We start from the raw sequence: 27,946 nt of genomic DNA on the forward strand, positions 1-27,946 counted from the left end.
GACACATGGTATGGCACGGATTTGATTAAGTTATTGTGATGGATGAAAGTTAAATGTTCATCGCAAATATTTTACTTTAAAAATTATCATCGACAAATGTTATGTTATATGTTTTTTGTATAATATCGAATCTGAATTAATTTCTAAAAATCTAAAAATGCATTTGCGATTTTTTACCCAGTCAGGAAAGATAAAAAAATGCTGGCCAACTTGTTTGATTTAACGCGCCAGCAGGAATATTTTTAATATGTAACAGGAATATTTTTAATACAGGGTGTCCCACGAAACATGACAATAGGAAGACGACTTGAAAGTCGTCTTTGGTATTTGAATTTATTTGTGACATTTAGAGTAACAGGAATATTTTTAATATGTAACAGGAATATTTTTAATATGTAACAGGAATATTTTTAATATGTAACAGGAATATTTTTAATATGTAACAGTATTCAATAATTTTTAAATTTATCATTATTCAACAATAATCACTGTAATGTTTGTACATAAAACAATAAGATCTGCTTAAGTATCAAATTATTAAACCATTAAATTAATTTTAAGATTTGATCTTTAAACGTATAAGTTTTAAATTCATGATTTAAAATGATGAAAAGCCTAGCCTTGAAGCGTACTTGAATTTGAGATCTAATCTTTCCCCATTTCCTCTTAAAGAGATTTTAAATAATTACTTTCAAGCGTAATTTATAAATGAACATCAAGCACATGCATAAGATGCAACTTACTGAAATATGAGAGGAAAAAAACTATTTTTTTAATTTTATAATTTACTATATACGGACTATTCCAGGCGGAATAAAACTTTTATTTTAAAATTATAAAATTCGAATAAAATCTTAAATTTAAAGAATTTCATGACTGTAAAATCAATATTCATCATATAAGAAACTAATGAATAAATCTACTATTTCTTCGATATTTTCTTGATTGATTCGTTTTCATACATTTGGTATAGTTGATTCACTGCTAGATTTGAAGTATTGGTCGCAATATTTGCGTAGTGAATCACAGGGTCTTCCTAAAGATTAAAGTTTATACTTATACAGAAAAGCAAAAAATCATTTTGATGCATTTATAACAATAACGTGTAATTGACTTTACATAATTTAATAATGCTCTCCTTAACTCTGGGTTAAACATCTTAAACTCAGATATGGATTTTGAATAAACCCCCAATAATAAGATCAATTGGTCTTAGAAAGAATTTGAGAAATTATCATAAAATGGACCAACTGTCAATTATAAGACAAGAATATGTAAGTTTAATATATTAGGCCTCTAGGGAAGGGGGGGGGGCATCTCTAGCCAGTTACGCAGGTTTGTCGGCCCGCCCCGCCCACCAGTACGACATTACGCCCCTGGTTGATTATTGTATCCGATTGTATTAGACCAAAATATAAACAAAAATTGCTGTCAAATTACTTTAATTTTTAATAAGATAAAGAAACCATCTTTCCTTAAGGATTTTTTTGGGGGTATCCGCTATTGATGATGTTTGCGTAGATGCAGTTTTCTCTCGACCCAACTTGGCGTAGTGAATCAACATCATCCATTGAAGTTTTTCCGCTTCACAGGTAGCTTCAAGCAGAAAAGTTTTACCTATTTATAAACCAATATCAAGCTATTTTCTCAAATTTTTTATTTGTAACCAACTTTGAAAACCACTAGAATTGAAGCTTTTTTAAGCAATTGACAACCTTGCCTGAGTCGCCGTATTTTAGGTTCCTATAAAATATTCTAGCCACGGGGAACCGTCCAAAAGTTTAAAACCAGGTAAAACTTTATTTAACCCTGCTTTAAATTCTGTTGAAGAAAAAATAATGTGAAAAACTTCCCCAAACTCAAATCTGAATCTGAAGAGTGAAGGGAATAAAAAAGTTAGTTTGCTGTTTTTTTTTCTGCTAGTTTTGTTTGAAGGAGAGATAAAGTATTATTTGCATGGTAATCAGACTGTATGTGTCCCTTTAAAGTATCCAAGAAGCCAAATGTTTTGAATTTGCACTAAAATTTTTCCCCGGGGAAACCTCCTAGGGGGGTGGGGAAAAAAATTTTGCGCTTCCCGCATATTTCGCTCCTCCCCTCCCTTCTAGATTTATTTCTGTGGACGCCCTTGGCACAGCTAGTGTGATTCTTGCGTTTTAAAGAGACTGTAGATTTAATTTCAAGTGTTGGTACGCCTATAAGTCCAATTCACAATGGCACCCTTTTAACCTTTAAATCTCCTTTTCCATCTTAAAATCTAATATTTTTTAATTGCTGTTCTTTATCAAAGTCAAACTGACTTGCAGATTTTTTAAATTTTATGTATGATGTATATGAGAGAACAAAGAAACATGGTTATATGATGTATATGAGAGAATAAAGAAACCTGGTTGTATGATGTATATGAGAGAATAAAGAAACCTGGTTGTATGATGTATCTGAGAGAATAAAGAAACCTGGTTGTATGATGTATATGAGAGAATAAAGAAACCTGGTTGTATGATGTATATGAGAGAATAAAGAAACCTGGTTGTATGATGTATATGAGAGAATAAAAGATTTTCAGCGAGAAAACCATTGTTTCTTAGATAAAGGTATTGAAGGTACTGTTTTAAATCCAACATACCACTTTAAAAAGGGGGGTTACTTAAATAAATATATGTCTACGACCCTTTATGTAGGATTTACGTACGTGACAAGAGTATAGAGGCAGTTCGAATATTCCTAATTTTTCTACGAGTTAAAAGTTTACCTGGCGTAATAATCCTCCATGCTATAGAACCCTTGATATCCTCTACTTGGATATTCTCAAGCTTTTCTATTTTTTGTCTGATCAAGTTAAGATTTTCCCTGCACAAACATGATGTTGTATAATAAAGTGCAAACTTGACTTTTGTACTCTTACTTGGCAAAATTAGATTAATCATTCTCTTCCTGCAACCTATTCTGAATGCCAAACATATAATTCTATACATTGTTGGAATACGCAATTCTAGTCAATTTTATAATGAATAATCACTTTTCCCCCCGAGACACTATATTTTATTATAATTATGACTCTTGTACGTTGCATACATGACTTTATTTAATGTTACATTAGTCAAGCACTATTTCTGTCGTAAAAAAGGTTTTATCATTAAAGCATTTTTCATTCAATACTAATTGCTTTTTTGAAGCATGCATTACAAATACATTTTGAAAATACATATACAAATACCACAATTCTCCCCAGTCTCCAAGGCGTGAATGGAGAAATTCTGTATACGACCCTGAATATGTAGCACAAAACAAATATTAGTTTTACCTCAGGACGGATCCCCACATCAGGATGTCATTAAAAAGAAAGAAATGTCGTCTTCTTGTTTTCCCATGACTCTTTTTACTCAGCATACCCTCCGCTATTAAGAGAAGATTGTTAATGACAAAATCAACTAATGCCAGAATGGAATTTGACAAGGTATTTGAGTCCTCTATAAAACGTTTCATATTTTATTAGATTAAATTAAAACTGACTGCATGAGTCATACCACATCATGGTGTTTGACTATGTATGAAGTTCATTCCAATTGCCACCATATACAACTACGTGAATTGTTGAAAATGAGAAATAAGGATAAATTAAATTTCGTATTTTTCTTAAGTTTGTTCAGCTCTGATTGTCAACATATTATTAAGATTGATGTAAGGTGATTAAGATAATAGTTATTCAACCACTGATATAAATAAACTCTGTGTCAAATTATATTTCTACGGATAAGTTCATATTATTTATATCTGGTTACCTAACAGTATTTATATCTGGTTACCTAACAGTATTTATATCTGTTACCTAACAGTATTTATATCTGGTTACCTAACAGTATTCATATTATTCATATCTGGTTACCTAACAGTATTCATATCTGGTTACCTAACAGTATTCATATCTGGTTACCTAACAGTATTCTATGATCTGCTTGTATTCTCCTTCCAGCGCTTCCAAAACAGTTTTCAATCATTCGGATTCGACCAAAGCTCTCCTCCGGAGTTGGTGTCTAAATTTTAAATATTTAAACAGTGCATGAACGTTTATGTATTCAGGTGTTTATTTATATACAATATGTAATTATTGGGCTAAGGCAACAATAAGGTGGGGTTATAAACAATGTGTCCCCCCCCCCCCCCATCTAAAAGGAGATATTTTCCCTCCTTTATAAGAATAGTTTAAAATTTACAAATTAAATTTAAATATTTTCTTTCTTTCACTTTAAGTCACTGCTACCATGTATATTAGTTGATTGCAAAAATCACAATTGTAGCTTGCTTACTGCAAGTATCGAGAAAAGGGAGTGGTACAGAATTGACTCACATCAGAAAATAAATGAGGTTTAGATATAAGTATTGCCACAAACTCTGATTTTCTAATCCTTATATCGTTGGACATTAGATATTTCAAACTATGAACTATGTTAGACCGAATAATCTAAGTTTGAAATATCAAAAGTTCACACCATCAGGTTGCAAAGATATAGGGATTGGAAAATTCTAGTTTGTGTCAAAAATTCAGTTCCTTTCAAAACAAAACATTGGGTTTACCTTTATTGTTTAGTAACCCTAACCATATACATTTGAGAAGAATAAAACAAGAGGATCTCTCCTTATGGATTTCTGATAACAACTGCTACATATCGTAAGAATTCCTTTATTTAAAACTAAGATGTTAAAACTAGACGGTTAACGGATTAATGTTAAATCTGCACTTTTCAATGTTCTTTTACTCTTGTAATTACCACTATTTCTTCTGATGAGAGTATATGCGAATAAAAGATTGTCTTGGCAGGGAGAAAGAACTGTCCTACTTCATCCAAGGAGATATCCTAAAAGAAAAATCAATAAAGATAGCATTTTTTATCAGAATATACATTTCTTCAGACAATCTTTTTATTATTTTTTGGTATATTCAATAGAACAATTAATTTTGACTATAATCATTAATAAGTTATGTAAACAGATAACACATGAACAACTAATACAAGTTAAATTAGTTCCAAACCACGATTTGCCCATTTTCAACAGTGAGTGTTAGAAATGTGCCAAGCCCAAAACTGTAAAGTTATCTTTTTAAAGAGCATATATATATCTTTCGATATAAGTCGAGTAGAAACAATTGTATCATGTTTTTATTTAAATTGGAAATGTTTTTAATTAAAACAAAAAAAATCAACTTGAACTTGATAATAAAGTGTGAAAATTAGTTTTTGATGATTCTTGATTTCATTTTCGAACTAATCCCTGATCTCGCAAACTCCAAAATATCCCTTTTAAGCGCGGGTAACAGTTCGCCCCCAACATTTTTTTGTTGACATTTTCGAAATAATTGGTATTCTTCTCATCTTGTATTCTCTCTTCAGAGTATTTATCCAGAGCCTAATTATGTTTATTTTATTGATGTACATGAAAATGGAAAACGGTTAAAGTTTTTGATATAAAAAGATTTCTTATTACAATTTTGATTTAAAAAAAAATAAAAATGGCTAATGTTGTCCACTTTACTCCCGACTATTGCTCTCGATATGGGTTGGGATCCTAAAATCCCATTCAATTCGTGTCCATTTATAGAAATGGGCCTTATACCCGGTTGGGACCTGTAATGGCCCCTTCAATATTAAAGAATGTGTAATCTGTGGTTTTCTACCTTGGGTTCTGGGACAAAAATAAAGATAACTGGAAGAGAGAGAATCAAGATGGCGGCCAACGTCCAGAAGCTTCCATGAAGGCCGAAATGGGTTTCTACAATTAAGTATATTTATGGGATATGTAGACACTGTTTCAGATTATTTTCTCATAAAATCCAGCCTTTCAGGACATTCATAGCTAGAGTTAAACATATTCATAGACTTCTGGATAGATTTTCAAACTTTCAAAGAAGAAGTGATCCTGCAATTTACCAGTAATACCTAAGCTATACACTTCATAGTCATATCTTAAGTATTAATTAAAAAAATTATGGAATGGAATCATGGTTTGGTATTTGGATTATTTTTTGCACTAAGGAAAATTTTCACTTTCAAAATAAATGACATAAAAATGGCATAAACTTACTGAAACACAATATTAAAGGAGTTTTTAATTATGATATATGTTTTAAAGGACAATCTTTGTAACTTACTTCTTGGCTCAATAACTTCAATAATTGCAACTTACAATACAAAAATAAAATAGCTCAAATGTAAAATGAGAGTCTCAAATAAAAAAACTAGGACTTTGTTATCATAGTGAAGTGCGTTGAATTTTAAAATTTTTGAGTAATTAATATAGGGGGAAAATTTGTTTTTCTTTACCTAGATAAGGAAAAATCTTTAGCATGGCAAATGACATCAGAGATGAAACTGCTCTAACCAATCCTTTGCAGCGAGCTCTGAAAATATTTAGCCAAATTTTGTATTTACAGAAAACTGATATTTGATGTTTTTCAAATCCCGATTAAAGAAGATTTGTCAACGAAACTTAGATAAATATGATTAAGATTAAGTCTTTAGAAGTTACACAATTTTAACAAGCTTTTTAAATAACAGAAGAATTAAAACCAAGAAAATTATAATGCAACCTGCTGCTCCTGCAAAAGGTTATTACATTGTCACATACAATGTTTGATAAATGGAATGTTATGGTGGCTCTATTATTTGTTTTTATGTCTTTACGTACTTCTGAATGATTAGTAACCTTTGTTAATCAATATTTAGATATGAACAATATTTATTTTTATCGTTTTCATTCTATATACGGATATTTAGGAACAATTTGGACAGTGAAGTTTTGCTGTATAAACATGAACATGAGGTTTTCTCAGTACGATTAGAATTGAAATCTTTAGACGATAGATGTCAAATATTAACTGAACCTCTTATAAAGGAATGAATATGAGGTTTTCTCAGTACGATTACAATTGAAATCTTTAGACGATAGATGTCAAATATTAACTGAACCTCTTATAAAGGATTGAATATGAGGTTTTCTCAGTACGATTAGAATTGAAATCTTTAGACGATAGATGTCAAATATTAACTGAACCTCTTATAAAGGATTGAACATGAGGTTTTCTCAGTACGATTAGAATTGAAATCTTTAGACGATAGATGTCAAATATTAACTGGTCAAAAAAGTATTTTAAGAGATAATAAATATTACAGGAATCATGTAAACCTGTTCAGGCAAAATTGGTCCAGGGAACCCGTTGTTAAGTAAAAAAATATAATTTCCTGAAAAAGTAGTTGTACACAATTTTATCGTCTTTTGAGATAAAAACGCCCGATTTTTTTCACGTAAGCATCACAGAAGCAGGTGGTTATTTTACTTTATTGTCACAAGGGACGTTAAGTAACTTAACCTACCTCTGTAAGGGGAAGCATAGGTCGGTAATATTGGTCATAAAACGGGTAGAATTGGTCTTGGAAACCCTTGGTAAAGTAAAATTTCCTTAACTTCCATGTAAAGCAGTTTTAATTGTAAACAATTAATAACTTTTAACTTATAAAAGATGGCTTTTTGGAATTTTGGATATTTACTCTTGTACGTCAACTCGGTTAATATACATTTGTATTATTTTGTACTTTGCTATTTACTTTCTTTCCATAAGGTTTTTGTTATCAAGATTACACTGACCTTGCATCGTTGGGAAACAGTTCTGCTGAAAGTAGGTTAGGAAAGGTTTGAACTCCAAGTTGAAGAGAGAAGACTTGACATGAAATGATGATTATCGGTAAAGCCTTAAATCTGAAGAAAACAAAATCAACTTTATGTTTACAAAGTTCAGAAAATTACTGTTCTCGGATTATTAAAAATTCATTGCCCGGATTAAAATATAAATATACGAAACATTCCAAAATATTAACCATTTTAATATCAAAGTTGGAATAATATGACCAATACTGTATCAAGTAACCTTTATTAACTAAAAAGAAAAGCACACAAATCTAATTACTTATTACTTATGCAATGTACATTCTATTGTGTGAAATGAATTATGACTTCTCAGTACTGTAAAATGTAAATATGTAATCTATTCACATAAAGCTACACACTTGTTTGAACACTTCAATGTAAATCACACTATGGTGCGTCCTTTCCAGTACGTCTACTTTAATTTTACTTTTTTAGTGCGTTCAGTAATACTTCAAGAGTGATCAATAAATTGAATTAAATGGAGTGACCGGCTAGGTAACGTATTTTAATCGAGAGTGCAGTGTTTTAGAGAACATTTTTAGGATTCATTTTATACCAATGCGACGTTTTTACGGTGTATTTCCTTTGAATAATAGCCTAAATTCGTTTGTGAAATTTCACCAGAATATATGGTTTTCAGAAGAAACTTATTATTTAAAGGGACCGTTCACTTATTTTGGTAATTTCAGGGTAAACTAAACAGCCTATTCACTGTTGATTGGTAATAGTCTTACTTTTCAAAGACAACTGTGGCCGGAGAAAAAGTCGATTTTTCGTTCAGAATTTGAGCGGAAAGGGGCGGTCCCTCTCTGTAGACACTATTTGATGTTTTTTTCAGTAAGAGCAGTCCAATAAAATTTAAATTGATCATATACTGTTATCTATCCATTCCAAATCCACTAATTCAAGAAAGTGTTGATCAATAATGTATAAAAGACAAAGATTTGTATATTCACCTAGCTCCGAGGTTAAAGAAGTCTATAAAACCAAAAGCAATCTCGAACACTATGGTTAGAAATGCTGAGAGGAAATACATCGTTTTCCGTCCAAAGTTTCTAATGTACTTAGCCGCTAAAAGAGTTGCAACTGAAGCAAACAAAAAAAATCCATCAATATTGTTTCAATGATATTAAATTCTTTTTAGTAAAAAAGATTAGTATTTACGAGAAAAATTCTCTTAGGATTTATTGAATTTTTTAACATGATTATAAAGTATTTTATTTTATTTTATTTAATAAAATTCCTTTTACAAGAAAAAAACCTAAAAAATTATAAATGTTTAACAGGGTTCACCTAATCTGACAGAACCCATGATAACAGCCGACCAGTAAGCATCCTAATATAAACAAGGTAATTTCTTTTTGACAAAACCATCATCGAATAGTTTAGAAAAAGAGTATATTGAAGGGCTGTATATGAATGTGAATAAAAAATTGGAATCAAGTTTTGCTGAATTCTCATGTTATTGCATGAATATGAATTTTCTTAAGTTTGTCGGAAACTTAATTGGGACTGGTAAAGAAAGAAAAGTATTGACTGATATTTCAAGTACCGTGTCTACAGACTGTCCTTCTTTGACTCCGCTTTTTTCATTGCTAAATACATCTGCAAATATCTCTACTGCATATCCCTGGATCACCTAAAAGTATTTACGATAACCATGTTTTCTTTTCTAATAACTTCTAAATTACAGCATGCAAGCACTAACTTTGATGAACTCTTCGTTCAACGATAAAATTAACGTAAAAAATACAAATCTTACGTAAAAACATTGACACAATTATCCAAATTTCATTTAAAATGTACCTTCATTGCAGAGCATTGCTGGGCAACAAGGACTACAAATAGGAGTAGTAAGGGACAAATAACCTCCCTGAAAAAATACATAAAAAGCCTTTATTTACCACAATTACACATAATTTTCTTTTAACAAAACTAGCGATAAATAATTTGACAATAAAATATTGAATTGGGCTCACTTTTTCCGGTTTAAACCACCTTTCAATATATAAAATACTTCCAAAGGAATTGAGTCTTTGCTACAAACTCTGATTTTCTAATCACTATATCTTTGGAACCAAATGTTGTAGACCTTAGATATTTCAAACTATGAAATCTGTTAGATCGAATTATCTGAGTTTGAAATATCAAAGGTTTACAACATCGAGTTCTAAAGATATTGAGGTTTAAATATTTGATTTTGTTACAAAGACTCAATTCCTTTGCAATTATGCTTATAATGGCTGACAAGAAAGTCGGTGTTACCCCAAACAATGTATTTTGTAATTTTTTAATTGTTAAAACTAAAAAATTTATGTCAATGGGGGATTGACGTGCTAGCTAATGCTTACTTTCTGATTCCTTATATCATTTTCCATTACCTTCTTTTAAACATTTGGATTGTATGATGGAGGGAGTGCTTAGTTTCCTTCCAAGATATGTTCTGAGGGGGAGCATCATCCTCCAACTGAGTGTAACCTTTTCTCTTAAAGTAAAACATTTGTAGTGCTTAAGAAATACCTGCCCCTAAAGGCATTGGCGTTTGAAATTCTCAAGTGGAATCCGGCTCCCCCCCCCCCCGGCCCCAATTTTTCCTTTTTGGAATCCGGCTTTTCTACTCTACTGGGAGGAATCAGGATTCCCATCTTTTTTTGTGGAATTCGGCTCCCCCGTTCCTTGGTATAATCCTTCTCCCCCTTTACTTTGTGAAATCAGGCACCTATCCACCCTTGGTGATATTCAGCTTCCCCCCTACCTTGGTGAAATCCGGCTCCACCTACTTTAATGAAATCCAGCTCCCCCACCCCTTCCCTGGGCTTAATCCGCCTCCCCCCTTCCTAAGTGGAATCCGGCCCCATACCCTCTCAAATCTCAGTTCTAAAGGTCAAAGAGATAGCAAATGGCTTGAATATATATGTCCAACTATTCAACTACCGGCCAGGCCTAATTTAATTTATTTACACTTGAAACATGTGCACGATGGATATCAAAATATAAAACAAAATGTTTTGGTATTGATTTTGTAATGTTTATAACTAATATTTTACAGTGATAACTAGTAAACTGTAGAATAGGAAGATGTCATTAAAGCAAAGCGGAAGTGCATTTGATGTTATTACAAAGCAAATAGATTCACTAGTAGCTTTTCAAATCACTTATTAAGTGAAATGGGTCTGTTTACGCTGCACAAATGCTGTGCCTCTTGTTCATTGGACTATTTCAAGTCATAACTTAAGTTTAAAAGTCGACTTCCTATTCCAGAGTTTCTGGCTATCACGTAGCATTTATGCAGTTGAAATAGAGCCTTGATTTGAGTATAACTTATACCCTTTTAAGCTATGTCAACCCCATTGAGCATCCTAACTGGAACCCATTAAAGATATGCAAAAGAAGAAAAAAATCTAATAAAAATGATTTTTTCAGGTAGTATCTACTAATCAGGCATTCAGTCAGTTGACCTTGGGCTTTAGTTTTTTGCTACAACATCTCAAAATACTGTTCAGGGAAGTCTCGAAATTTAGAGATCTGCCATTTATTGTTAAAAACTATTGCAAAAATACGATAAAAGAGATTTTTAGGATTACAATTTTGCAATTTATCTAATACCGTATCATGTACCTACGTATACTTGTGTTCTAACACACTATCGAAATTTATAAAAAACTTTGTGAGAAATTTAGCGTTCCCGTGTGACCACAAACTCAAATTAGCTAATCCTTAAGATATAAGGATAAGCATTTTTTTGTATTATTTAATCTAACAGAATTTATTGTTTGATATATATGAGACTTAATTTTTTTTAACATTTGGAGGGAATTACAGTAAAGTTAATATTGTACCTAAACATCAAGTTATTTGAAAAAGAGCATTTGCTAAAAAAAGTTAAACTATTTTTAGTGATAATTTTGCATATCCATTAAAAATGGCCTGCTTAAAAAACTTTTGTTGTCCCAGCGAAGCGGAAAATTTTAGAATTGTGGATATCGAGATCAATGTTTGATCTCCTCTTTTTGTTAATCTGAATATTATTTTAATTTTTATTTTGTATCCGGGAAAGTGTCTAAAATTCAACTAATTAGAGTGGCGTATGCAGAATCCTGAACAGCCGGGAATTTTTTGTTATTTATGAAATTATTTATTGTGCAGTAAAATGGCTAAAATTCACTTCTGAAATCTTAATTTACGTTAATCTATATTTAAGTCAACTACAAATTCTAAGTCTTTGTTTGTAAACAAAGGGAGTCCAGTTTCTGCTGTACTGAGGCCGTTCCTTCCATAAATTACATTGGTCGACAACTTGACGTCTCCTATATTGGTCGTGAAATGTACGGAGAAATAGTGTTTTGTTCAAACGCGTTCTTCCATGAGTTATCAGTGTCCGAGTATTGTCCGACCATAAATACATACATATGCGACCCCTATCCACGGAAAAAAGGGAAAGCTTATTACGAATTTGATTTGAACACAGCAAACTATCTTAAACATAAGAAATTGTACTTTGATTTAATTTCAAATTCATAATGGATCTTAAAAACAAGACACTGCAATCAATTTATGAAATGAAATCAGAAAGCTACTTTGATTAGTGCTGCCACCTTTTCTCAAATAAATCATGGCCACAGTGCGGCAAATGCACGGCTAATGATCCAGATACCGTATGGCGTGAGAAACTCTATCCGTCCATGAATAACTCACGGGAGACATCTAGCGGCCAAATTATCGTCCTCCAAAGTACGTGAACTACACGTCCACTATCTATAGAAGGACCGGCCTCTGTGCACTCCGTACAGACCAATTTATATACAGGGTGTCCCACGAAACATGACAGTTGAGGAATAGTTTAGAATTTCTTTTTCCATTATTTGTTCAGTTGTTTGATACTAAGATCAATAAAAATATTATAATGGAGTCATGTTATATTAAAATTGATTTCAAATTAAAATATGAATAAGCAAAAGATTTGTTTAACTAAAAATAACTATTTATCAAATGTCATGTTTCGTGGGACACCCTGCATATATATATGATTTTTAAATACTTGGGACATAAAATGTCGTCATCCAGCTATGAGTTTGGCCCACTTTAGAATTTAATCGCTTTTATTTAATGTATGGCCGGAATTGCGTTAGGGTTAAAAATAGGGAAAAGGGCAGAAATCAAAAGTGTTCACAGTGGGTATTCAGATGAATTCGATCTAAAAATTGTTCAGCTCTAAATAATCGGAATTAGAGCTTTAATTAAAAAATGTTTGGTTCAACCGGAAAAAAATTAACCTGTGAAAGGTAGATTGGTGATTCAGGAATGAAAAGTCCATATATTAGCGCAACTATAGGTATAGGTACCACAATCCAGGCTAGAGTTCAGACAAGTAAATCAATTGTTATTACGTGTTTAAAATCTATACGTATGTACTATACAGTTAAGAATCAGAAAATACTATGCTGCTATTTGAATTACTTAACATTTATGTCAGATTTAATTAAGAAATCAATTGACTCACCTAACTTTTCAAGCAAGCCACCCAAAATGGATAATATGTAATTTTTGGATAAAAAGTATAAAACTTAAATCGGATCTTTTACCATTTCATTATCAAAAAAAAGGACGTGCTAATAGATATTTTATCAAAGTACATATATGTAAAATTGATCTATTAATTATTATAGTTTAAAGCTTTTAGAATACTGAAGTAATATAAATCTGAAAGTTTTTTTCCGTGAACAAGACAATAATTGAAAGAGAAAAATAAATCAGAATATATATTCTTATGTAGAGGAAAAATATTTATTGTCTGTTTCCTAGTGTTTGCCAGTCCATTAGGGCTCCCATCAAATAGACGAAAATCATGCCTAGACTTCGAAATGCTGTTTCGATCTGAAATTTTAAGAGAAAAGGTTATGTTGTTAACAGATTAATCTATATATATGGATTATTAAAATTAAAAAAATTAGCCTCCAACGAAATCGATTTTCATTAAAATTTAAAAATCCACGAAATCGTTTTACAATGTATACAAAAAAAGAAAATGTTTACAATTGAAATATAAGATGGTGTGCAAAGCGCCCTGAAAGCCTAATATATTTAAATTTTTCTAATATAAGATGTATTTCTCATCAATTTCTATCAAACTGTGAACGACATACAGGCATACCGATATTTATGAACAGATCTGCCCACTAAGGAGGGTTTGTTAGTTTGTAAGATCCGATTTGGAAAATGTTTCAATTTCAAAAATAGGAAAATCTTTGAAACTTTTATGTGCCATTGTTTTGCGATATGCGAAAAAAATATTTACAGTAAAGCAACATAAATCTTTTTTTTAATACCAGAAAGAGCGGCGCAAAGTGGCCTGAAAAGCATTTTTTCTATGTTTCATACTATTTATCTAATTAAGTGTATATCTTAATATATTTAGACCGATAATGGTGCAGACTGCAGAGGCATGTTGTAGACTTGTACTCATATAATCTTTCAGAGTACTACATCTAATTCAAATATTAATCTGAGGAGATATCTGAGAAATAAAATAAGATTTAAAGTGGCACAATAATACTAAAATACGCCTTTAAAAATCATAATGCTTTGCAACTAACCATGACAACCGAGCCTCTGTTATCCGGAGATACAACTTCAACGATGTAGACTGATGATGTCAAGATACCGTTACCAAGACCGACAAGGAGCCTGAACAATGAACATACATCAGAACATTTTTCACTAAAATTGTCAAATATTTAAAATATGTATAAACTAACAATAAAGGAGGGGAATATTAAAATGTTTCCTGAAATGTATTAAAACATTAACAATAATCAAAAGAAAATGCTAGTTTTTTTAAATTTACGATCTTGATCAAAGTTTCCAAAGAAAATTCTATTTCTAAAAAAATTAGGAAAATGCAGGAAAAAATGATTTTTTCTTCTAATTTTCTTCTAAAAATTTTAAGCTAAATAAGAGTTATACGACCAAAGAGTATAACAAGATTTATGAGTTCCCGTTGTTGTGGAGGGACGACATTTTAAAAGGTATTTATGTTTTAAGATTAAAGGTATTAAATCGAAGTTTTCTAGCTTAAAATCTAAAATGCCATTGTTTATTCAATCATGGTTCGGTTTGTATGGTATTTGGATTTTTTCCCCCATTCTCAAGTTGATGATATACTATCTTATTTTATGTGTAAGATATGAGGTGGTTCATATCAGATTTTCAACAATATTGTAATTCTGTATTTCCTGCTTGCAAGCTCTAAACATATGTAAAATGAATTGTTCTTAATTTAACAGCAAATATCGCAGTTCATAGAATACTGAGTAATAATCATGAAAAAAAATACTAATAGAGAGTGGGACTATTGATGTTATTTCAAGTAGCCTATCAATTTAAAAAAGTGGAATGTCAGATTCACAAAGATACCCATTATTTTTTAACATTAATTCTAATTTATTTTTATAAAACCTAAAAATAATAAAATAAAATATGATATTTAATCTTTTCCTGTTGTAAATGTATTTGGTCGAAAAGTTATGCGTTTTGTGGTAGGGGAAATTAGAATGATTGAAGGTTTTTTTTTAAATATTAAATTTCTTTAGATGAATTTATAGTTCAAAATGTTTTATGAACTGGATTTAGCATTCAAAACATATTGATAGTGGAAATGTTACTCGTTACTACTAGGGTTTCTAGCGAACTAAGTTGAAAACTTTTGCGAAAAAATGCGAAAATTTTCGTTCGTATTTGTCAAACTTTTTCGCGAAATTTCGCTTAAATGTGAAATAAATCAAAACTTTGATCTTTTCTCCAGCCAGCACAATATTCTTGTGATAAATGGGGATACTGTAATGCCTTGAAGATTATGCAAACATTCAATTTAACTTTAATTGAATGCCCTGCAATAACATAAAAAGAAAATTCATTTTCTCTCCCTTCCTCATCTTTCACATACTTCTACAATGCATTTTCTTCAGAGTTAAAAAAAAAAAATTTCTCTTTCTTTTTTTATCATAACATTTCTTTACTGATCTCAAGTTGAAAAAATATGAACCTATAAATTGCAATAAAAGTTATTTATCTATCTAAATTGTTTTATAAATACTTTTTCTCATCCGGTTGTTTGAGTTGAAAAAAGATAATAACTTGTCAAAGGAATAAAAACTATATGCATTTATTGTTCCAAGCAAGGATACTGTAGATAGTGTAAATAGCAAATAATGGAGCAAAAAAACCAGACAATTATTTAGTTGCTACATCAAGCCAAGAGGTCCCTGATTTCAAGAACCGATCTTGAACCCAATCATGCCATTGGATGAATGACAGCTGAGCTGAAAACTTCAGAATGGTGGATATCGAGATTAAGGCGTGATACTCTCTTTTTCTTAATATCGAGACTAACTTTATCTTGTAATTGTATCCTGAGAAGCGTTTAAAATTCAACCAATCATAGTCGCGTATATTTAGTCGATAAATTTGAAATTTTGCGCGCCATTTACTAGCCATGTACTATTGGCTTGCGGGCTCAAAATATAAGAAATATTTCAGCAGCTCTCCTGCCGTAAGTAATTGGTTTACACTGTTAAAACTTTACTGGATAATGGCAATAATATTGAGCTATACATATTTGTCACATTGGCAGACCAATATGAGCTATCTCTGCGGCCCTGTGAGGAAAGGGTACACCCAAGATTAAGACCCAAACAGAGTGGCCCAATTGCCGGCTGTCAAGGGACCACAGGGTGTCCGGGGGGACCACTAGAAACTTATTTACAGGCCCTAGGCTGACAAATGGTGAAATAGGACAATCTCTTGTGCTAAAGAACAATGGTAAAAAACAACCCCTGGCCCACTGTAAGAAGTTTGTAACCTGTAAAATATTGAGCTTTTAAGTCTATATACAAATCTGACTCAGTCATGATTCTAGCCGCTGTAGAGGGGGGTAAAACGAAGTTTAAATTTTAACAGGGAAATCATCAACAATAAGGTGTTACAAAAGATTTTACACTCAAAAATTCTTTTTTGACCCAGCACTGCATATGGGAAATACAATTGTCTCTTGGTTAAAGATATAACTACCCCTCACAACAGTAGATTAACTGTTTCCTGGATGACGAGAAGACAAAGTTTTGATTGAAATATGTCAACTTGTAAATTTTTGAAAATCCCATGATCCAGAAAATTCAAGTGTGCAAAAATATTTTTAAAATTTTCATAACATAAATGCGTATTCAAGAAAAACTAAAAAACTAAAGATTCAAGAATGCTGGCAGAACTAATGGAAGCTGCAATCGGAACTACAGGTGTCCCAGAAAGCATGACAGTTGGTGAATAGTTTTAAATGTCTTCTTCCTAAATTTGTTAAGTTCTTTGATACAAAAGAGAATAACAATAAATATAGCATGACAGTCATTTTATAGTAAAATTGATTTCAAAGTAAAATAAATTTAATTAAAAGATTGTGTTAACGAAAAAAATTGCGAAAAGTCTTTAATCTATATAATAAAACAAGACATTCTAAAACATACGTGTTGCGTATAGCCGGTTAAACGGCTGGACCGATTGGGCTGACATTTTTTATTTTTTAAAATTATTTTTTTTCCACTGGCAACGCCGGGCCCTTCATCTATTTTCTAATAAAATATTTGGAAGAAGGCATTCAAAACATTCACCAACTGTCATTTTTCTTGGGACGCATGTAATTAAAAAGAAAGAAAGAGGTCAAAGCAGAAATCCAGAGAGAGGACAGTTATTGAAAACCGAGAATCAGTTGACTTTTGATCTGAGAGTCTGAGACGCCAAATAAACCCACCCAGAACCAGTTCCTACCCCGAGACATGAAGACCCAGATATTGTCTTAAACATGAGAACTTTTGAAAATTATATCTTTCATGAACATTTTTACCATTAGATTCCATGATAAAAGAGAGATTATCTCATGCTTGGTAATAATAGATCTGTAAAATGTCAACGTGATTTCCGTTTTAGTCTTTCTTTCCCAATAATTGTGAATAATTCATAACTAACTTACTCGCAGTAAAGGAATTAGAAGAATAACAAAAGAATGCTGAAGTGGATGTATGGAAACTTTTGATGGCTACATACTGAATATTCATAAATCAAGTAGCGGTCGATTCAACAAAGGCTCAACTGGAGTATTATAACTTGTAAGGTGAACTAATGTTTATAATTTTTTAAATCTTTCTTAATGAATTTTTACCAATTTTCCGGCCTTTATAAACACGGAATTATAAACACGGAATTATAAACACGGAATTATAAACACGAAATTGCTCTTTTTCAAATTTCTGTGATTGCGTATTTACTATTCAATCCATACTTCCTTTGTATAATTGTGGAAATCCGAATTACAAAAATCTGGTTGGTGGCTCTTGGCTCATTGGTTTACCCCCTAATGCCTGACGTTGACAAGTTTTCTTGAGAGGGGAGTCATTTCCTCCTCGTAGCGAGAGGGCAAACAATTTTGAAAATTATATCTTTCATGAACATTTTTACCATTAGATTCCATGATAAAAGAGAGATTATCTCATGCTTGGTAATAATCGATCTGTAAAATGTCAACGTGGTTTCCGTTTTAGTCTTTCTTTCCCAATAATTGTGAATAATTCATAACTAACTTACTCGCAGTAAAGGAATTAGAAGAATAACAAAAGAATGCTGATGATGGCTATATACTGAATATTCATAAATCAAGTAGCGGTCGATTCAACAAAGGCTCAACTGGAGTATTATAACTTGTAAGGTGAACTAATGTTTATAATTTTTTAAATCTTTCTTAATGAATTTTTACCAATTTTCCGGCCTTTATAAAACACGGAATTATAAACACGGAATTATAAACACGGAATTATAAACACGAAATTGCTCTTTTTCAAATTTCTGTGATTGCGTATTTACTATTCAATCCATACTTCCTTTGTATAATTGTGGAAATCCGAATTACAAAAATCTGGTTGGTGGCTCTTGGCTCATTGGTTTACCACCTAATGCCTGACGTTGACAAGTTTTCTTGAGAAAGGGGTCATTTCCTCCTCGTAGCGAGAGGGCAAACAATTTTTTTTACTTTTTAGGCGCAGTTTTAGTATATTGCTGCTACTTTTGGTTTTTGACAAACTAGAGTAAATCTGAAAGTAGTTTTAAAATCGGTTCATAATTCATTTCGACTGCTACCAAAAGATTTTTTACAAGGGAAAAAGGGCTGGAGACCAAGTTGTCGTGTTCTGCTAAATCAAGGTTTGGGGGGTTTTGAGAATGGATTATATGACTTCTGTTTGCGTACTTTTCTTCAAACAGTGGTTAGAAATATATAAGACTATCAATTAAGGCAAGCACGCTTAGAGTTACAATGAAAATATGATTACCTGCTTGTTAAAATGGTCGGCATGTTTGGAGCTACAGCCATTAGAAACCAAGACAAGCAGATAGGAAAACATGCGAGTAAGCTAGTCTTCTTTGGTCCAAACATCGTCTAAAGTAGAACAAACTGATTTGGGAGAACAAATTAATCAAATGACTAAAAGATTGATTTCTATATTACAATTTTTTCAATTTGAACTCAATCACGTTTTATTCCTTACTTTAACAATCATTAAATTTATAGAGTTATCTTTTTTATATTTATTCATATAAGACGCATTTGCCAACTAAAAAGGCCAGCATGTGAAAAATGTATTTTAAATATGTCAAATTGTGATAAAATTCACAGCTTTCCGGGACAAAGACCGAACAGTTAAATCCGCGGCGTGAGTGTGAGGGAGTTCTGTAAACTAATTTGAACTTGTTTTTTTTTATCAATTTGTTTTATTACAAAAAGGTATGATAACACATAGTGATAAACTATTACTTTTTCCCCAAGTTAATTAATAGAACTAAATACTTTATTGTAGCATAATATGTTTAATGTTTATGTACATTAGCCCAATGATTAGTTTCTTTTGGTTCTAAGTGAATACAAATAATATAGGAAAAAAGAATAAATAAAAATGTAATTGTACATTTAATGCAATATTTATTTTTTTCCCAAGACTTGACAATATCTTGGTTCTAAATTCACATGAAACTTTTTTAAAGTTCACATCCTTTTTTTGTAGAGAGTATATTTTTCGATATTGTAATAAGAAATGGAATAATTTTATTTAATTCCATCATTATAAACACATTATTTTAATTTGTAAAGACTGATTAGGGTGGATCACACTATGACAAGTATCCAAGTAAAAATAATGGCCTAAGAGAGGTTTTAGGCTCCAGGACATGAAGCAATTCATTTAGCTAATTAGTTTTCCTTAGAAATTTTTCATTATAGTTTTCTTCGTTATTTTCTCAATTCTTGCATTACATAACCATCATCATATAATAACACTAGTAACAGGTTAATAAGGAGGAAGACAAGAAAAAAGAATGAAGACCTGAAGCTGGCCAGATATAAGGGCAATCAATGCTGTCATCACATAATCCAGACTGACTATCCAACCCTTACTTGAATCATCTAATATCAATCCTACAAAACATAAAAACTTTATTTATTTGTTAAAAGTTCTAAAACCGCATTTATAAAAATTTTATATTTTTTTCTGTGAAAAAGACAATTCACAATTAAATTAAGGACTTTCTTATAAGGTTGACCACAAAAAATGCAGAATTTCAAACCGAGAAAGATCAAATAAAGCGCTCTGTGGTTTGAAGGTTATAATCTCATATATTTACACTAAATTTAAGATGATATATCATTTGCACTAACGTATATTTGCACTAAAGTCAGCTGATCAGAAACAGGTTTGTATTACGATTGAACATTAGTGCAAATGAACACAAATCGAGCTTTATCTTGTTAAATTGGAATAACATTTTATTTTCCCGCCAGAAATATTTAATACAAATGATCGTAGTGCAATTGATCTAGAATACTTATTTCATCTAATAATAGTGAAATTAAACATTAGTGCAAATAATCATTTCTCGCAAAAAATTAGTCAAATTTTTTTCTGCAAATATTAGAGCAATTGTACATTTGTGCAAATGAACATGTCCAACAAAAATTTTTTTCAAACGGACAAATGTTTTTCTGTTAATATCAGTGCACTAATTATAATTTAAGGCAACATGGTGAATTTTTAAATTTTAGTTCGATTGAACATTTTTTTTGTTCATTTTCACCAAAATATATTCATTTGTACTAATTAGGTTTAATGTGAAAATGGTGAAATTTTAAATTTTAGTTCGATTAAACTTTTTTTGTTCATTCGCACTTAAATATGTTCATTTGTACTAACTTCGTTTTTACCCACAGTTTTAACTTTAGTAAAATTGAACATTTTTTGTTCATTCCTACTAAAATATGTTTAATGGAGCAAAATAGTAAAATGAGCCGAATTCGGCTTGAATTTAAAAAGATAGTTCTCGACATGCACTAAAATTCTTCTACGCGGATTTTAGTTTGATTGAACAATTAAGTGTTCTTTGCACTATAGTGCAAATGAACTTTAGTTAGTTAATACGATTAATCATTAGTGCAAACGATATTTCACCAAATTTACGACATCAGTTCTCAAGCTTTTGTCTACGGTGCAAAAAAACAAAACAATAAAAAGCTTTTACATTTCTATAAAAAATATTAATTTAGTAATAAAAAGAGGACATTAAAATAGAACCTGTAGAATTTGAAGCTATTAGCTGAGGAACTAATATACTCGGGTAACCTATAATATTATTTTCTGTTTCTCTGAAGCATAATATAATAAGTACAAAGATTAAAGAAAGTTTGTGATATGTCTACCTAAATGCAAATGCAAACAACATTATTTTTTATATACTTAATAGATTTGCCATTGCTTACAGATAATAAAAAATGCGATTGAAAAAATATGCGTAAATTTATTAAGCCTTTTTTTTACAAGTTTTGTTCTGGGAAATAATTTAAAATTCACGTTGTAGCAATTGATTTCATGATAGAAGACAATTTTCAAAATATTTAGGATATTATAACGTTTTCAGGTTATTACAATCATCTAACAGAATATCTTGTTAATTCTATTAAATTTCGTATAACTACTTATTTGTCATTTAAAAAGCGAAGGAAAATATTTTAAGGTAGTTTTCTCAATTTTTATTTTACCGATAATTTGACAATTAGATCTGAAAAATTATTGTTTTTTAGATTGGAAAACAATTTAAATCGTATTTGCTAGAAACCTTTAAGATTCACATAAAAATAAAAATAAAAAATTGTTCTTTTGTTTATATTTAATATTGATCTTGAAAATCATTTAAAAGCCAGGTTGTCCTTTATTGAAATATTGGGCAATATAAAGTCCTTAACAGCCCTTTCTATCAGTGTAATGTAGTTCTTATTTTACCGAAAGGTAAGTGACAAAAATTTCATGGTAATAATTAAAAAAAAACTTGGAGGTTGGTCGCTTTTAAACAATTAGTACAATTTAGATTATGCAAAATTCTGTCCTTGGAGTTTCCAAAATATTGACGTAAAGTCATTTTTACAGATTGTCCCTCTGCTAAGGCGTACAAGAGATAAAAGAAAAAACCCCATGAAATAAATCAATCATTGGCTGGAACCCAGCAGGGCTATCCAAAAGAGAGGATTAAGCAGAAAATCAAAATTGTTCAAAGTGGATATAGAGATTAAGCAATCGGGATCAAGGGTATGTAAATAAAAGAGTTTTCAGCTCAGGTCAAACAATTGAATTGCCAAAAATGTTCAACACCAAAAGTCAATTTTATCATTGAGAAGGGGTACTACAGGGTGTCCCAAAAACATGGGAATTCAGAGACGAATTGGATATCGTCTTTGTTATGAATTAGTACTGTAATACCTTATTTCAAAAGCCATAATATTATTGTGTCTGCTAGAGTTTATTTTATGAAAAGGGTAAAAGACTGTAAAGATGTATCTATTGTCTCCGCAAGATGAACAGTGAAGACGGACAAGTTTACTCTGTCAAAACAAAAACAAACAAAATGTGAACATAGCAGACGAAACTCTTACAGATTACAGCTTTCTTAGTAGGTATCACTTTCCTAAAGCACAGAATTATTTAAAAAGACGATATCGAAATCGTCACTGAATTCCCATGTTTATTGGGACACCCTGTATGTTATCGAAATAAATGGTTAACCGTATATTGAAATTAGCACAATAAGGACCAGAGTTTTTGCCACAAAATAAAATTTTCTCATCTCTATATCTTTGCAACTTAAGGTTTTAAACTTTTGAATTTTCAAACTTACGATATTTTGTTGCAAATATAAGGGGTTAACAAATTAGAGTTTGTGGAAAAACGCATTTCCTTTTAAATGTGTTGCTGGACTTTTATAATTTTTACCTACGCTCATTCCAGAACAGAACTGGAGAAGATAAAATGGCAAAACTTGAAAAAAGTACATCATCTTGAGAATGATCTGACTGCGTGTTTTAAACTCTTCTCCGTTGAACGCACTGCACTCACTCTCAAGAATTTTATCTGTTTCTTTCCTAACTCTTGTTTTGTTTCGATTGATATCACTTTGACACCCAGGAAAACCTGAAGTGAAAAAATGATATATTTTTTTTACTAACATTTTTTAACTACATAAAATGGTGTATATAGGTTTGCAATTTTTTTTAATATTCTAAAAATTATAAGTTTTGAATATTTTTATTTTAAGTACGCGGACGTATAACATACATTTCGTTTCATACTCCTTAACGTCCTAAAATGTAAGGGTTTATTTTTGTATTTGAAAGTTATTGCTAAAATTTTAAAATTAACTAGAATCTGAAATGTATATTCTTTTTCAAAATTGCATGCATGACAAGCTTGCTTTACCATTCAAAACTTCTACTCTGACCAAAAATCGTGTTTGTTAACATTTTTATCAGTGAAAAATTTTTGCATATCGTAAACGTATCGACAATACAATTTTGTATTCTGATAAGTTGTGGTGAACTTTTAAAGTAAAAAATCCTTAAATGTTTAATAACAGACCTTGCGCCTTTATACAAAAGCGGTTAAATCGTATTTTTACACGTCTCTGAGTATTTTACTGGCTATAGATGCCATACATAAAATTAAAAATACAAAGTATTTGTTTGTTTTTATGTCGAATTTTGATTGGGAAACTTATTAGAACTACGAAAATGTTATTACATATTTGTTTGATTTAAAAATTGATTGAACTGACTTTTAAAGAGAAAGTTTAGTTTCCAGGGAAAACTGGGTTCCCAAGCTATTATTACATTATTGTAATTAATTTTAAGCAACGAGATAATGATGTTGCATGAATATAGTTTTGCTGTCAATTCCTTGAACGAAGTAAAGGTTGAGAAACTCAAAGCTTGAAATTCACATAATCATACAAATATAAACTTTAACCAGCTTTTATTTTAGCATTGATGTTAAATGTTTTTCCATTTTATCAAATGTGACCTTATCTTGATTCTTCAGCAGATAGTAATAGACTATTTCAATATGTTTGAAGTTTTACTATTTGACCGCTAACCCGTACTCCACCCCCCGCAGATTAAAATTGCGCATTTCACATTCGAACCTTACATTTCCTGGAATCTTACGATATCCACTGTAAAATAAGTAAAATCAATTACTCGCCTCAAACTCGTAAATTATTGATATTTCAAACTATTTATCGGCCTGCTAGATCAAAAAGTCATAGATTGAAGGTAATAGAAAATAAAAATTTGTGGCAAAAATAAGTTTCTCATTCCCATATATATATGGATACTGAAAATAGCAAACATGGACACTCCCTAATTTCTCGTCCTGTCATGTGGATCTTAAATTAGGTGTTTAAACTTTTTTCTTGGACAATTTGTTTCCGAAAATGTCTTACACATCCTTTCTCTTTCTTTGAACTTCCTTAAAAATTCCGAGTTTATTCATCTATTTTCCAACATTCATGCCTATCTCTTTAAAGTTTATATAGAAAATCTAAAATTAAAGTGCACTCTTAAAATCTCGAGGGTCTCTTGAAAATTAAATTGGCAGTGATTAATTAGGTAAGAATGGGGAGGGTTCGGGTAGAGGTTTCATTCGCAAAACTTTTGCGAAAGGAAACTTGAATTTTTGCTTTCATTGCGCTGCTTTTTTTTGCAAAAAAGAACACAGAAAAAAACAGGTTTATTAAAGGTGCACACTGTATAAATATTTATCTATATATGAGATTTGCTTATAATAAAAAATGAACTGAATACTTGCCTAAAACTCTAAATACTTTGCAACCTGATGACATAGACCTTTTATATTTAAATCATATGCATTCGGTCAGTTGTCAAAACTTAAAATATCAAAGCCTCACAAACATTCAGACATTTTTTTTATTAGTATAATTTATAAGATTGTGTCGCAACGCCTTGGCCTTAGGGGTTCTTATTCATACTTTCTGTAGCACCTAGACTTTTACTATAACTGTAATTTATAACTTTAAACTATAATTCAAAGCGCTTGTTTTTATACTTTAGTATAATAAAGAGTATTTGGAAAAAATCCTGACAAATGTTTTTTGTGAGATGTACATTTGGTTCACTGTGACCATCAGGTTGCAAACATATAAAAATGAGAAAATTGTAGCTTGAGGCGAGTAATACTTTTCTTACACATAGCATAGTATACGTGTTAAGGCTTCATCCCGATGTCAATGAAGACTTACTGCAGTTTGAAGTGTTTTCTGTCATGTTTGCGACCATTTCTTTTTTAATCTTAATTTTAGACTTTGATTTTTTGACTTTTTTGTCTTTATTTGTTTCGAATTCCTGTTCAAACAATGTGTGTCCCAAAATCATTGGTTTTAAATGTAAATATCTGAGTGAGGGTAGAGTAAATGTACAGTGTGTCTCTCTTATCATGATTGTTGAAAATAGCCAAACATCGTCTTCAATTTTAATTAGTTATGCGAGACCAGCCTAAAATATTTGGCCTTTTAATCTACATCTTGTCATATTGTTTTTATCACAATAATTAATAAATAATACCTCGTAAGTCTCTACAAATAATATCATCATGAAGGCAATACAAAAAGACCCTATAATTTTTTTCTCTTTGAGATCGTCATTTTAGCAAACATTCTATGAGATTTTCGCAATTTCCGCAAAAACTATTTAAGTGCGCAAAATTCTTGCTCAATAACGCATAAAAGCTGTTCCACTTGAAACCCAAAACATGCGCAAAAATTTGCAAAAATATCGCTCTTTCGTGGAAACCCTATGTTCAGGTAACACAGAAACTGCATTTCAAAGTATGTATGTATTGTAAAACGTATGAATGTATTACACACTAAGTTAAACAATTGTATACTATTATTGACCCTTTGTGTAAATCTGGGACTCTATTAGTAATAAAACACAATAATGTACACTACAGGCGGTTACACCTTGGTTGTGTTTAGTAAATTAATAAAAGATAGGCTTTTTCATTTAAATTGTCAACATGTTCTCTTTGTGTACAGTTAAAAAAAAAAATTCGTGGATTTTATGAAACAATTTCGTGGATTTTGAAAATTTATAGGAAATCGAATTGTATTCGCGGATTTTCAAATTTTACAAAATTTTACAAAAATAAAAAAACTTTTAATCACAAATTTTTAAAATTTTGATCATTCATAAACCTTCCCTGGGGTCACGTGTAATCACACAAAAAATTTGGGCTCGATCGGTTCAGCCGTTGGCGTTTATTGGATACAAACAAACAAACAGACGCCCAGACAAGCCAAATTTATATAAAGATGATTGCAAGTCATTTAATTAACAGTGGCAGTTTTCAACATAATCAATTACCATTTCAATGCTTTTGATTTGCTCAGGAAAATAAATTGAAAATTAGCATGTTTGTGTAATGTTGAATAAACATTTCCTTTTGCGTTAAATAATCATGCATTTATAGCAAAAACCTCTTCAAATTCTCCTAAATTTCCAAAGGTTTTAGATTTTCTTAAAACAGTTAAGAGATCTACCTGAACTGCACGTTTCTGACTCATTTCTGGTTCTATCGACCAAAAAGCAAACAATTTAAATGAATTGTAATTTCTTTATAAAGGGTGTCCCCCAATACATAACAGTCCGTAAACGTAATTTCAGAAGCATAATTCTAGATTTGTTGATCACAAACTAATCCTAGTCCTGACATTTCCAAAATGGGTCTGCCTTTATCGTGCTTTTAATACTTTTTGAAATATGTAGAATTTTGTTCAGATTGCGACAATTTTGTTGTTGTTGACACATTAAAACCTAAAAACAAAAGTATTAATATATCTATGAAAATTTTGTGATATATTGTTTTAATCACAACTCCTATTAAAATAAAGCAATTGAGAAGGAACGAACATGTTTTGAGTTTCTAATATGTAACCGAATAAGTTTTCTTATATATTTGTGCGTAAAATCAAAACTAGAGGAGATATTTGACCTTTTCCTATTGCCTTGTTCAAGTGCATAGTGCGACACAAGGGGGGGGGAGGTGTATTTCTATATTGAACAGAAAACACCAGATTTTTTCATCAATGGTTTACAATGTCGAAATTAATGCTTTATTTCGATTAAACTGTAGCTTTTCCTAAACTGAGTTTCTTGGGTTTCTGTTTCTTCGGGGTTCATGAAAGCCACCGCTCCGTTTTTCTGTGAAGACATATTAGAAGGTTTCAGTCTTCACAAGGGTTAGTAGATTTCAAGCCATGACATTGCATTGATCGAAGGATCTAAATTTTAGGAAGGTTTTCCTCTAAAGAACCAACTAAATCTAAAAAACAAAAAAGTTCTCTAGATAACATTAAACCTCTTTAAAGATATTTGTCATGCATAATCTGAGGCCGAATTTAAATAATTTGTGCCGCGGTCTTTAATTTAAGACGCGGCTCAAATATGGTAATCTCCACTTAAAATTGTATTCAATGTTTTAAGATTTAAGTCTGCGCTCGATTGAAACCGGTTTTTTGGCGGATTTTAGACGCAGCTCAAATTAATTAAACTCGGTGGTGAAATAAGTTCATTTAGTTATTAAATGAATATTCTTAAATTACGAGTTACTGTAATTGCGTAATTAGAGGATGTTTAGTGATTCTATTTTAATTTGTCTACTATTTAGAGTAATTTCCAAAGAGAATAGAATATATATTAGAGTGGAATTTACTAGAAAAAAGTGTAAAACGCCCATTTTGTTAAACTGTTTCCATACTGCTAACTGCAGGTTTACATCACATATTTGCGCTGTATACCCTTTTGGGCCCTGGAACATCA

General features: G+C 31.0%; 1 protein-coding gene across 1 annotated transcript; it reads right to left on the reverse strand.

Annotated features, from left to right (window-relative positions):
* Window positions 1-430: 430 nt before the first annotated feature.
* Window positions 431-27,552, reverse strand: LOC111718237 (facilitated trehalose transporter Tret1-2 homolog). The gene is made up of 23 exons (XM_023493812.1): window positions 27,267-27,552; window positions 26,668-26,699; window positions 23,049-23,246; window positions 21,360-21,407; window positions 20,118-20,209; window positions 19,071-19,177; window positions 14,295-14,385; window positions 13,500-13,575; window positions 12,975-13,054; window positions 10,083-10,186; window positions 9,508-9,574; window positions 9,254-9,340; window positions 8,995-9,037; window positions 8,658-8,787; window positions 7,642-7,752; window positions 6,321-6,397; window positions 5,675-5,769; window positions 4,770-4,856; window positions 3,935-4,034; window positions 3,305-3,398; window positions 2,753-2,850; window positions 1,475-1,617; window positions 431-1,036 (listed from the first exon to the last, which is right to left on the reverse strand). The coding sequence occupies exons 1-23, from the start codon at window positions 27,338-27,340 to the stop codon at window positions 923-925; spliced, it is 2,148 nt and encodes a 715-aa protein (XP_023349580.1). The 5' UTR covers window positions 27,341-27,552; the 3' UTR covers window positions 431-922.
* Between the last annotated feature and the right edge of the window lie 394 nt (window positions 27,553-27,946).

The sequence above is a fragment of the Eurytemora carolleeae genome, unplaced genomic scaffold (genome assembly GCF_000591075.1).
Source record: "Eurytemora carolleeae unplaced genomic scaffold, Eaff_2.0 scaffold83, whole genome shotgun sequence".
NCBI classification, from domain to species: domain Eukaryota; kingdom Metazoa; phylum Arthropoda; class Copepoda; order Calanoida; family Temoridae; genus Eurytemora; species Eurytemora carolleeae.

What these genes read in the sequence shown, in the direction of transcription:
- LOC111718237 (XM_023493812.1), bottom strand. Translation starts at nt 27,340, where the DNA reads ATGTCTTCACAGAAAAACGGAGCGGTGGCTTTCATGAACCCCGAAGAA. An exon ending in GTCAGAAACGTGCAGTTCAG is followed by an intron (nt 23,247 to 26,667) that starts GTAGATCTCTTA and finishes TTTTCACTTCAG; the next exon opens with GTTTTCCTGGGTGTCAAAGT. An exon ending in CACCAATCTACCTTTCACAG is followed by an intron (nt 10,187 to 12,974) that starts GTTAATTTTTTT and finishes TTTTACTTTAAG; the next exon opens with AGAAAAGGTTACACTCAGTT.